The sequence below is a fragment of the Mytilus trossulus genome, chromosome 5 (assembly GCF_036588685.1).
Source record: "Mytilus trossulus isolate FHL-02 chromosome 5, PNRI_Mtr1.1.1.hap1, whole genome shotgun sequence".
Classification (NCBI taxonomy): domain Eukaryota; kingdom Metazoa; phylum Mollusca; class Bivalvia; order Mytilida; family Mytilidae; genus Mytilus; species Mytilus trossulus.
The window spans coordinates 23,897,340-23,911,244 of record NC_086377.1 but is presented as its reverse complement, the minus strand read 5'-3'; the positions used below and the strand labels follow the sequence as shown (position 1 = coordinate 23,911,244).

Genomic DNA, 13,905 nt, shown 5'->3' with positions numbered 1-13,905 from the left:
TCTTAATATGATAAGTAGCTTTTAAAAACAACATTTGAAAAATGAGAAAAACGTGAGGCAAAAACGATGGTTTATCGTACCTTGTCCTTTATCTGAGTGAATCCAGTGTACATGTTGAAATGAACAATTTTTTAAACAATTATTAATACTCTTAAATTGCCGATTGCTTGAACAAACTATCATGAGTTTAACGAGCCAATCATATGCTGCAACTGTTATTCCCCAAAATTGCTACCTTGTCTACCACTCTCTTCAAGAGACTGTCAGAAACAATGAACGGTTCTTTTAGTTAAAGTATTCAAAAAGTCTTGATATGCAGCAATTTTTCAATTTCATAAATAAAGGCAACAGTGGTATACCGAAATTCAAAAATCGATAAAAAAATAAATCCGGGTTACAATCTTCAACTGAGGGAAACATATCAAAAATAGGTGGAGAACTTCGACACAAAATCAAAATGTAACGCACACAGAAACGAACTATAACAAGTATAAAACAACAATGGCCATTTTTCTGACTTGTTACAGGATATTTAAAAAAACAATTGGTGGGTTGAACCTGGTCATCATGTTCATCGTCGTCGAACGTTTGACTAATTTTGCTTACATACAATTAGTATTCTGTAAATTACTTATCTACTTATTTCCATTTTTTTTGTAATTTTTTAACCTTGTTTTAGAGACGGATACATCTGGTTTCACCTTGAAAAATCTTAAAAAGTAGAAATATAATATACGATTTTGAGTATGATGTTTAGATGGGTATATGATTTTTATTAAATATCACGTGACTAATGACATTTTCTGTGAGCTATTAAATTTTACATACAGTGCACACATTATTATTAACTATTTGCTTTGTGATACGTCTTACTATTTTGAGCTTATTAAACAGTCTTTCTAATATATTATATAAATAAACTTAATCCCTTACCTAATGGAAAAAGGAAGTATAAACATATGGGGTCACCGTTCATTTAGGTTCACAATCTGACAATAAACATTTAAAAATTATGTTTGTCAACATAGGGGCACAGATGCCATCTCCGTGTCACATCTCAATTAGAACAAAAAACAAACACATATTTAACAAAAAAGCTAAAAATAAATATCTCGCAAATGTAACAGTTGCATGCATAAGTTATGTTTATAAGTATTTTAAATCGACTAATAAATGATTGAAATTTTGAAGGCATGTGACTGAATGGCAAGGTTCACATAAACTATGGTGTTAAAGCGTATTTGACCTCAGAATGTAAACGTCACACAGGAAGAGATACAAAATAATTTTGTCTTTCAAAGTATTTTTAAATTTATAATAGAACAATAACAATGGTAGGATATTTAAAGGTAAAGAGTCAAGTCATATGTATCAAACAAACACAACAAGTCAAACGTACTAAACACACCTGCAAAAATTGAAAGGTATACGATCAACATATTGACGAGATTTATAAGTACCGAGCCACGTCAAATGAATATAACCAAAAGCATTCCAAACAGTTAAAGTAATATTACTGATAGAACAAAGACAAATAAAAGAACAATACAACACGTTATTAAAATAACAAAACACGTCAGTACACAGAATCTTTACACTAAGGCCATCATACTATTTGTCAAGTTGATAAGGAATATTTATGTGTGGTTAAAACAACTTCTGGTTACAATGTAACACAGAATCTATACACCAAGACCGTCATGATGTGACTACCTCCCTTAACTGAGATGGTTGATGTTTTTGAAGCTCATAAAAAACATAGTTTAAACAAGGATTTATACAATTTGAGCAGTTTTTGGAATAGATGGTTTTCTTCCGATATAGTTCTACTTTGCAGTGAGTTGATTTTTGTTGTATATCACAATATTATAAGACCTGTATTATAACAAGTTTATTAAATTTGCATTGACATAACTGAAAACCACTCCCTAACCAACCGTCCAGTAAAGTCAAAACTAAAATACCCAAAGGCTATTTGTTATTCAGTTGAATAAATCTACTCAGGACAAAAGTAAAAGCAATGATGCCATTGATGGTAATACTAGTACCTTAGATGATTCGATGAGTGTAATTGGTGCCATCAGAGAAGCCCATAACGTAATTTACAATGATGAAGAAACTATATTCTGTTATAGAGGGATCGCCCTTGTAGCAGTGTCTTACAAATTGTACTGTAATATACTGAGCGATATATTAGTTCAATGGGTAGGTGATAACAATGTACTGGCTGACGAGTAGAATGGTATTCGCAACAACGTAGTACAATTGACCAATTATCTAGTCTAACTAATTTAATTGATGTAAGAACAAACTTCGTTCATCAACCTTTTGCGCCTTTAATGATTTTAAAAAGGCTTACGACACTAAACAAAGGGATATGTTGTGTTATAAATTAAATTAAATGGGTGTTGCACAGACTTGTTATTCAGCTATTGAGTCAATGTATACAAATGTTTTATGTTCTGTAAGAATAAAAAGTCATTTCAAGGACTGGTTCGATGTTAACTGTGGCTTGAAACAAGGATGTCCCTTGACGCCCATTTTGTTCAACTTGTATATTAATGATTTAGTTACATTTCTTAAGTCCTTTGACTGCGGAATAGAAATAGGTGATGAAAAACTGTGTATTTTATTATATGCTGATGACGTTGTTATTAAAGAAAACAATGAAAAAGAGCTACAACTTTTGTTAAATGCTTTATCTACATGGTGTAAAGACAATTGTATGACAATTTATGCAAACAAGTGTAACGTTGTACATTTTAGACCGCCATCTATACCTAATTCTGGTGTAATTTTTAATTGTGATACTAAGTTTTCTAGTAATTATAGTTATCTTGGTCTCGTTTTAAACGAGCAGTTATACTACATGTTACTGCAAAAGCCGTTACATCTTCCGCAAATAGAGTTTTAGGGTTGGTGAAAAAAAAGTGTAAACTATAATAGAATATGGAGCAGGTATATGGGGGTGTAAAACATATTCTTGTACTTACTCGATTCATAATAGGGCTTGAAGACTTTCTCGGAGTAGGAAAATATGCACCAAATGCTGCAGATACTAGAGACTTAGGTATACCACATATTTTTGATAAGCAGAGGAAAGGTATTATTCGTTTGTGGTGTAGATTAAATAACATGAGCTTAAATCGGTTAAATGTTTAATGGTTAAGTTCACAAGTGGGCTGATAGTATGAGTATTAAGCATAAGTGTGTTAAAAAAGGTGGGATAGGACATTTATCGGGACTCCGGGATCGGGTGTTTTTAGCTCGGGATCCGGGAATTTTTTTTTCTCGGATTTTGGGACCTCGGGTTTCGTATTTTTAAGCCCGGGATTTATGGATTTCGTGTATTTAATCCCGGGATTTTGGGATCAGGACTCTTTCTATCCCCCCTTAAAAAACGTTAAGTCATTTATCGTGTCCTGAAAATATGGACACTAACTATGTTATAAACATATTTTATGTCAATATTACACGGAAAACAATAATTGATAATTGGCATGCTGTTTTACATTCTGATAAATCTATATCTGGCAGAGGTGGCAATAAGCTTCGAACTAACAAACTGTTAAAGGAACCGCCGGAATACTGCAGAATAGCTATACCCTTCCGTCACAGAAGTACTTCCGCCAAATTTAGATGTGGTGTTGCTCCCCTAAGAATTTAAACAGGGAGATATGAAAATATTGTTTTATAAAATAGAGTGTGCCACATATGTGAAGTTTTTATTGAAGATGAAGCGCATGTTTTATTTAAATGTCCTCTTTAAGGAAACCATTTATTTTATGTTGCTGAAACTTTTAATGATAATTTCAATACTGTGGATTCATTAATATTCATTGGATACCTATTCTCGTGGATTTCGTGGGAAAAGGTGAACCAAGAATTCAAATGTTCAACGAATAATTTATTTCCAATAGGCTTTGTATACCGAGATTGGTAAAACCACGAAATCAAATATCCATGAACATGCAAGTTTTCAGCATTCCACGAAAATTGATACCCACGAAAATAAATGAATCCACAGTACTTTAAATGATAATCAACACTTAGTGTTTTTATTCTCAGATGTAAATATGAAACGTGTGTGTGCCAAAACCTGCCATTTGATTTTAAAAAGACATATAAAATTTATTCATTGTAAATAATATTTTATTTCATATGGTGTATTTTATAGTCTCTTAGAATTCTGTATAGAATAGTTCTCATTTTATCTAATGTTATTTTATAATGTATAAAGATTGATTGTGCTTGTTGAGAGATGAGACTTTAATAAAACATTGAAGTTGAATTAAATTGTACTATTTGTCAAGTTGATAAGGAATATTTATGTAGGGAAAAAACAAATTATGGTAATAATGGACAAGTCTAAAGTTGTCAAACTACAAGTAAACTGTTATATTTGGTCTTTAATAGTAAATTTAATTTTTGAAAGGCATAAAGATGGAGTCAAACAATATGTTTTAAGTGTCCAATTATTTATTCCTCTTCAATATCCAATACCATTTATATGGTTTGATAGTCTTTAACATTTTATTTCATTTTTTCAATTAAGCAATGAAAAAATTAGTTTGATAATATTTGAGACAATATCTACAGTGATAGTTGATTCCACTATGGCAAAGATTGCAAATGATTTCAATGCCTACCATTAATTGCCATTTTGTCTTCTGATCATCATTTTTGACGATTTCAATGAATATTGAAATCCTGTCCATGCAATCCATTCAATTCCATCGGCAAAGGAGGTATGGGCACCAGATAAATAATTGCCATTTAAATTAGATTGATGGCATAGGTTATACCACCATGCGCCATGGAATTTAACTGCACACGCGTTTGGAGAAGGATCGTTGTCTCGGTCTTTAGTACTAAATGGCATGCCATTGTGGTGGTCTAAACTATCACCTGCAAATAGATGGACAATTTTTTTATGAGTTCACTCCCGGTTTGCGTTTTTCTGTATTCTTTGATCATACATATACTAAGAATTAAGCGATTTGCTATCTGCTATCATTTTCAAGTTTACTATCCACGGCGGTCATATAATTTATGAAATAGAGAGGATCTGTATAATGTATAAATGACCGCCGTGGATCAATTACTGAGAATTGATAGTAAACGTCAAATTTATACACTTTTACTTCAGTATAGTAATGCATGTTCATTATATTTAAATAAGCGCTAAAAATGATCATGTAGTATCAAAATTAATAGAACAAATGGAAATTTTGGATCGAAAAGTAGACACAGGATTAGAAAAACAATTGTCCTGTCCTAAAGTACCTCTAACTTTGGATACTTTTCTGAAATTCTGCAGCCACAAAATCCATTGATTTGTAAATTGATTGGAAATTGATAGTAAAAAGCAAACACACTTTCTTTACAGTAACGCATGAACTTATTATAATAAATGTAAGTTCATATTGAAATTAATAGAAAACAAAAAACTGGGAATTTTTGAAAGAAAAATCCATAGCAGCTGCCCTCCGATTTAGTGCGAATTATGGCTAGTTTCTAATAATAAGTAATTATATGTTATTATGAATTTCTAAATTAAAATCAAACCCAAAACCTGAATTTATAAATACTTTTGAAATATGGAAGATGCGCTTAAAGCGAGTGATGTTTTGGCCAATTCAACTGTTTGTTGAAATAAGTAACTAATAATAAAATTTTAATTAATGAAAATCGGATCATCCAATAAACTAGTATTGCTAGTAAACTTTCTCTAAACACGAACCTGCGTCGCCGCTGTAACCATTAATCAATAATTGGTAATTAGACTGAGCATCCGATATCTTGAACGATTGATATTCCGCATATCTCTTTTCATTTGCAAAATCTTCCAGTTCGATTCGTAAGGTATAATTATTATTTGAAATCAGCATGTGGACTTTGTCATTACCTAAAATACAAAGTTTTAAAAATTTTACGCGGATTATGAATAAAAATAAGAAGTTCAAAATACTTTCCTTTGTCATTGCTTGTAGATGAACTCGATATTATTTGAATATTCGCCCTTTCAGAATCTGATGCATTCTGGGGAATATTTTCGAAAGCGTACACCAAAAAATTGTGATTTGTTTAAAACGTTCTAAACAATTAAAGTTCAACCAATGCCGTAACGATTGTTTTTCATTTTGGTGTACGAAAAAATAAATTAACCATAGTCCTTTAGATTCCAAAAAAGCGAATTAGCAAACCAGAAAAAAAGAATTAAATAATTAAAGTTATCATATTAAAGATACCTAATAAACGCTTTCTCCGTCTGTGAAAAAAATGGTCGCGTTAAAAAGAAAAAAACAAAACAAACGGATTTTAATTTTGTGTTCGGCACGTAAACTACGTTTAACATATTATACAAAAATCACCAGGTCGAAATATTTTAGATATGAGCGTCACTGATGAGTCTTGTGTAGACAAAACGCGCGTCTGGCCTACTAAATGATAATCCTGATAACTTTGATAACTATTGACTTAGATATTTTCTAACCACTGTCAAATACTTGCCGAAGGGGGACGGCTGCACTCATAAACAGTCACGCCCGATAAGAATGGGCACAACTTTCGATAAATTATGAATTCTAAGCATTTTGTCTAGTGCTGATATGCAATTGACATTAATCAACAAATGATCAGAACATTGTTTATATTTTATAGTGTAGACTGAAGTGACAAATGGTGCATAACAAATGTGTTGTACCTAACCAAAACTCATTTGTTAAGTCACCAAATCCTTTCTCGTACTGAAGCCATGTCCGGTAAAAATCTGTTAGTCCATCCACCCGTCTTTGGAAAACCTGTAAAATTGACGTTTTAAATTATAATTATTTCCAATTCTGCATATTTTGCAATTGAAGAAGGCAACTTATTGACGAGTCAAAATTATCCTTTGATTGCAAGCTGTCTTCAGTTGTCATGAATAATTTATTATTCAAAAGGTGGCTTTGGAGTATGAATACGGCCACTATTGGTCTTCTTGTAACCGGTAGCTGAACACATGTTTGACGGTGCGTTATGTACAGATAAGCAGCCACGTTCGGTCCGAAAGGAAACGTCAAAGCAGATGCCTCGTGTAGTAAAGGGAGAATTCCAGTATCCACAGTATTTTTAACTGATGGCAACTCTAGTATACCGATGTTTTAAATTAATTAATTGATTGAAAAAAACCAAATCCGGGTTACAAACTAAAACCGATGGAAACGAATCAAATGTAAGAGTACTACGACACAAAATTAAAATGTAACAAACACAGAAACGAACTATTATAATATAACAATGGCCTTTTAAAACTTAACGACCTACATTCCAGACTTTTAGAGGACATTCCTATTGTTTTTATTGCTAATTAATTTGCCACTGGAAGGTAAGCAACCAATAAACAATCAAAAAAGTATATACAAAGAGACGAAATATGTAAATGTCCAATTCGACACTTTCTCAATTAGAAAGCAGAATACGTCCATAGTACACTGATGCCCATCCGCGTTATCATTTTCTGAGTTCAGTGGACCATGAAAATTTGTTAAAATCTCTTTTTGGCATTTAAATTAAAAAGATCACGCCATAGGGAACATGTGTACTAAGTTTAAAGTTCATTGGACTTCAACTTCATCATAAACGACATCGAAAAAAAACTTCTACCTGAGGCGGGACAGACGGACGAATGAAGAACGCACATACCAGAAAACATAAAGCCCATAAATGGGGCATAAAGAGAGAGAATCAATTTGTTTTACAATTTCAGAGTAATAAAAAAGATAAGTTTTTATTTTTAAGGATATTTATTGACATTCAAATTTAATGTTAAATCTAATCAGGTCGAAGTTGGCTTAAATGTAAAATGAATTTTTAATGGAATCATTATTTATTTGTTTATTTTTTATTAAATTGATTTATAACGTTTTAAAAGTTCTATAAGTTTTTTTTTTTCATTTTCACAAACATATACAGTGTATTAAACGGATTTCCGATCGTACTGTAATAATTTTGTGTCAAAATCGAAATACAATGTTTATACTATAATTCAGTTTCCTTAACTTAATTGGAGAAAAGACAATACATATTTACTTATAGAAGTGTTGCCTTATAAATAGAATCACAAGGCGTAAACACGACTTGCGAAGTTGTTGCAAGAACAGACGTACTTGACCATTTATCGACACCAATCCACACCGTTGGAGTAGTCGTGATTAATACTTTGATATTTCAAATCATTGTCGCGCTTGTATGAAATCCTTTAAAATGTAAAAATCACAAAAATACTGATCTCCGAGGAAAATCAAAACGGAAAGACCCTAATCAAATGGCAAAATCAAAGGATAAAACACATTAAACGAATGAACAACTGTCATCTATCGGACTTAGAACAGGATTTATAAAATGTAGAAAATGGTGGATTGAATCTGGTTAACTTTGAATGCCTATTATAATCAGTACCGTGTTTCCTTTGAATGTTGTTTTCTTATATTTAGTACTTAAAAATGCTCTTTTTTGTACATAAATAAGGCCGTTAGTTTTCTCGTTTGATTTGTTTTACATTGTCTTATCGGGCCTTTTACAGCTGACTATGCGGTATGGGCTTTGCGCATTGTTGAAGGCCGTACGGTGACCTATAGTTGTTAATGTTTGTGTCATTTTGGTCTTTTGTGGATAGTTGTCTCATTGGCAATCATACCACATCTTCTTTTTTTATATCATCTGTTATCATCCATACTTTGTTCTAACTTTCTATTTAAAATTACTCTTCTAACAATGGACTAGGAAATGGCTTATGGGTATCACCAGCCCAGTAGTCACCACTTTGGTGTTGACATGAATATCATTAATGTGGTCATTTTATAAATTTCCTGTTTACAAAACTATGAATTTACCGAAACACTACGGATTTCCTTATCCCAGGCATAGATTACCTTAGCTATATTTGGCACAACTTGTTGAACCTTTGGATCCTCAAGCTCTTCAACTTTTTACTTGTTTGGCTTTATAAATATTTTGATATGAGCGTCACTGATGAGTCTTATGTAGACGAAACGCGCGTCTGGCGTACTAAATTATAATCCTGGTACCTTTGATAACTAATAGAACTCACAACCATTATTATATTATATTTAGTTTCTGTGTTTGTTACATTTAAATTATGTGCTTCTGTTGCGTCGAAGTCCTCCTCTTATATTTTATGTGTTACCCTCTGTTTTAGTTAAACCCGGATGTGCGTTTTTGTTTCCATCAAAGGATAAAACACATCAAACGAATAAACAAGTGTCATATTTCGAACTTGGTACGGGATTTTGCGAAACGTGCATGCTTCGTGGTTTTTCGACTCGTATCGTCTTATTTGTACTCGTACTTTAATAATTCTGGATAGGATTAGCTTCCTTACTTTATATAATTATCGTTAAAAAGTGTTGTTAAAATGTTATGAGTTTAAAAATGAAGCGAAACTTTTTTTCTCAAGAAACTTTTTGTAGGTCCACGGAAAATCCTTCATTCCTTAAATATGTTTGATAACGAGTTGAGAGGTATAAAATATGAAGTAAAACCATTTGTTTGTTCTTATTCTTCTCTATCAGATCACAAAAACCCCGTATACGCAATTGTGTCCGCGTTTTCGTTGCAAAGCGGAAATCAAAGGCGGATAACTCGGTACGCGAACTTTTAGAGCAGACAACAGCAGAAGGTCACCATTAGGTCTTCAATGTAACGAGAAATTCCCGTACCCACAGGCGTCATTCAACTGGTCCTTAAACAAATATATACTAGTTCAGTGACAATGAACGTGTAAATTTCAATAACGTGTTCCGATAATTAAGAGAGTTTGAATAAAATTGAAGATTAGATTTTTAAGAAATTGAAGATTAGATTTGTATGAAATTGAACATTAGATTTGTATGACTCATCTAACTTATATTAATAACAGTGAAAATGATAATACTAAATTGAAGTAGTAATTAGATAATTCACAATACCTTTGGAAGTATAATACCTTTAGTCATGCTGGTGATCAGATGAGGGAAGATCAGAATTTATTTGAATAAAAATTATTACTTTAAAGAATTATGAACAAATAAGATTTTCGAAAACAATTTTCACGTAACATTTATTTATGATTTCAACTTTGACTTTATAACTTATTCCAATATTAACAGTTTAAAAACAACAGACCACGGTAATTAAAAAAAAAGAATATGTTCCGTATTAAGTTAGTTAGTCGGATAAAAAAACCGTACGATTGACAAGATATCGACACACAATTACGACTACATCGGTTACTGTAGTTTTGTTTCTTTGTGGTTTATAGACATATCAATGTTAAAAATCAGGAAAGAAGACAAAATGGCTGAACGAAGAGAATTGATACTCTAAATTTAAAATCGATTGTGATCGCTTATCTAGCGAAATAAAACTTTAATATCTATGAATTTGAGCATTTTTATACAGAATAAACATAATATCAATTTTTGATTTTTTTGCGAAGTTTCCCTTTAAATAATTCAACAGAAAAAAATACAAAGAACAACTACAACCGTTAAAACATAAGAAAAAATCCGATGACAATAACGTGTTATTTCCAAAATTAATTTATTCAAATATACAACTTACAGTCCAATATTGATTGTCTGACCCTACTTCACAATATACATTGAAATCATTAGATGGTCCAGAACAGGAACTGGGATTTATCATATATGTCCCATTGCCATCAGTGACATCTTCACAGTCTTTTGGTAAAACTGGATTTAAACAGCAGAAAATAAGAAATTAATCAATAATATTTACTCTAACGTTTAATCTCTCTAAAATGTTCAAGCTGGTAAACACAAAAACTGTGTTCAAAAAGTTGCACCAGTTCTCCACATTTTATCTGATACCTTTAGTACTGGAATATAAGCTTCGTACTTAAAGATTAACTCTTACGCATAGAGCATAGTTATCTCAAAATTGCATTACTTTCCACTTCATGAAAGTCCTTTTTTGACTGGGCCCGATTAGGTGGTGTAACATTCATAAGCAACACGACTGATGCCACATGTGGAGCAGGATCTGCTACTCTTCCGGAGCACCTGAGATCATCCTCTAGCTTTTGGTGGAGTTCGTGCTGTTTTTTCTCTAGTTTTCTATGTTGTGTCGTGTGAACTTTTATATGATATTTGTCTTTTACATTTCCTTAACATTTTTAGCCATGGCATTGTCATTTTATTTTCGATTTATGAGTTTTACTGTCCTTCTGATATTTTTCGTCCCTCTTTTACACAATCTATTCAAATATTGTTGCCAATAATTTCAATCTGACCTGTACTTAGAGCCATCTTGAACATGCTGTTGGGTAAGGTTTTTTTTGCTCAGTGTTGTAGGTCAGATTTGAACCTTAAAACAGCAGTTCCTATGTTTTTTGTGTCTTTTTCGTTGCATATATTTATTTTGAAGGATGGAAAACCCCATATTCCTTGTCTTTATATTAAGAAAATCATCAACAAACCACCTCCATCCCTCCCCACTCACACGAACTACTGAGTGAAAATAATACTTTTTAAAATCATTTATACAGTCTGTCAGAAAAAAGTAATTTATCAAAATGAGCATATGCTTCACTAAAATTGGTACACTATATGTTGTCGTTAGATACCTACTGTTTTTAATGCTTTTACTTCACGAGGTTTACCACTAGATATATAGCCAGTAGTTGAAAACTGGCTTTAGAATACATGTACGGAATTCTTTTTTAGTGAAATTTTCCCCATCTAAATTTATAAAAAAAAATTTAATCGGAAAACATATTTTCGGGAAAGTAAATTTCTAATTTCTTACACAGATATTGTTGCAACTTTTCGGTTTCATCGGCTCTTTAAAGATTTGTTAGATTTTCAAATATTCGGTTAAAAGCATCACAAAATATACTTAATAGTCGAAATGCGCATCACTTCTAATTTGCTAGAAAACTATACGACTATAGTTGATTGCAGGTCATGAACAAATTGAAAATTGAAACGGGGGATGCGTAACAGTCCAAAGCCACTTATGTTCATTTACCACAAGGGAAGAAACCCCACAGGCTTCAGTTGGTCTCTTTACAAAAACGTGAACTCGTTCAGCGAAAATGGATGTTACTATTTGGTTTGAAGCAAATATATAATTGAACAAATATAATTGAATAAAATAGTAAAATGACATACAAAACTAACAAAGGTCAAAACTAGCATAGGCCAGAGGTTCCTGACTTGGGACGGACGCAAAAATGCGGCGGTGTTAAACATGTGCTGCGAGACCTCAATTCTCCCCTATACCTATAGCAAATGTAGAATAACTATGCACACAGCAATACGCTGTAGTTTAACTCATTATAATAGTCCAAATTCGATGTTACAATATTTAACAGAAGAAACCGAGGAAAATGACAATGATGCATACATATTAATAGAGGTCTTACTGCAGTTACCGGCACGCAAGCTCAAGACCTGATATCAATAAAATTGAGAATGGAAATGGGGAATGTGTCAAAGAGACAACAACCCAACCATAGAAAAATTAATGTAAAGATTATGTCTCATCATATGAAACCAAACACAGACCCTCCCGATAGATGTTGAATCTTATACCATCATAAAATATACCAGATGAATAAAACCCGCATCATCTTAATCGCTGGTTTTATAACAAATGTTATTTCTGAAATAAAAGACCATCGTGTAACTGAATCAATATTAATATGAAAAAGTGCCATATTTACTGACCTACAAAATATAATTAGAACCTCTTATGTAAAGCAATTCAACCACTTGCTTAAATATTCTAGCAATAAATTTACAAATATACTAACCAGGTTGTCTTATCATTACCATTGATCCTACAAACGGAACCGTAGTTGAACTGCATGTACCGGAAGTATCCAGATAACATTCCCTTGTATTACTGATATACGATACAGCACAACAGTCAGATGTGGTCAAACAAAATGAGCCACATGCCTGAGCAGATCTCATATCGTTTATCAGTATGGAATCATTGGTTGTAAGTTTGTAATCAGTAAAATATGAAAAAGTCTCCTCGCAGAAGTTTAAGGTTTGTATCTTTTGAACAAATACAACAAAAGAAAAAATTGAAAAGTATCGTTCCATTAAATCTTTGTTGGTGATCATATCAAAAACACTTGTAAAGGAAAAGTGAAACAATTTCACTTGTTAAATCCCGATGTTTTTTTTTATTTCATTTTTACAACTGTTTCATATAAAAACCGTGAATATGTTTGGCTTTGAAAGTCAATCGAAGAAAAGGCAGTCTGTACCAGGCATCTATGCTATAAAAGTATTTGCCAGACTATCGACTGAAGTGTATGCTTATTTGTTGACTATTTAAACTTCAGTAGAAAATCTGTGTTAATGGATAATAATGCCCTTTCTGTTAAAAGCCATAAAAACCATTGAAAAAAATCAAAGATAAATACTGATTTAAATGTTGAAGACAAATCGATATAATTGTTGCAAGAGAGACATTTTTTCTTTGATTTGCAGGAAGGTTAACCATTTGGTTTATTACAGAGATGTGCTATGGCAGGAATCATGTTTTTTTAAGTGCACTATCAAGTACCCCTTGTAAAAATGCATGGCATAGACAAATAACAGAATAAGAGGAATTTGACCATGTGCAGTATAGCAGATCTTACATCTGTTTACTATTGCATTATGTAGATCATCCCTCTTGGACTAGATATAAACTAAAAAAAAAATGTTACATTGCAAATACAGCACATTGACAAAACATTTTAAGAAGTGATAGGTACACACAAAACAAAATACATACAAACAAACCAACAGAAATATTTTCAGCATCTATGTATACCGTGCGATTGCAAATACATGTTTACCGTTTAATATGTTTTGATTGATTATACTGATCTTACTCAAC

At 32.1% G+C, this 13,905-nt stretch overlaps 1 protein-coding gene across 1 annotated transcript; it reads right to left on the bottom strand.

Annotated features, from left to right (window-relative positions):
• Nucleotides 1–4,651: 4,651 nt before the first annotated feature.
• Nucleotides 4,652–11,312, bottom strand: LOC134717769 (fibrinogen C domain-containing protein 1-A-like). The gene is made up of 5 exons (XM_063580263.1): nt 11,297–11,312; nt 10,606–10,736; nt 6,707–6,803; nt 5,744–5,908; nt 4,652–4,908 (listed from the first exon to the last, which is right to left on the bottom strand). The coding sequence occupies exons 1-5, from the start codon at nt 11,310–11,312 to the stop codon at nt 4,652–4,654; spliced, it is 666 nt and encodes a 221-aa protein (XP_063436333.1).
• Between the last annotated feature and the right edge of the window lie 2,593 nt (nt 11,313–13,905).

Excerpts from the sequence above, each read along its gene's own strand:
- LOC134717769 (XM_063580263.1), bottom strand. Across the intron at positions 5,909-6,706 it reads AACAAATGAGTTTTGGTTAG|GTAATGACAAAGTCCACATG; the intron begins GTACAACACATT and ends TTTGTATTTTAG. Across the intron at positions 4,909-5,743 it reads TGGTTACAGCGGCGACGCAG|GTGATAGTTTAGACCACCAC; the intron begins GTTCGTGTTTAG and ends ATCTATTTGCAG.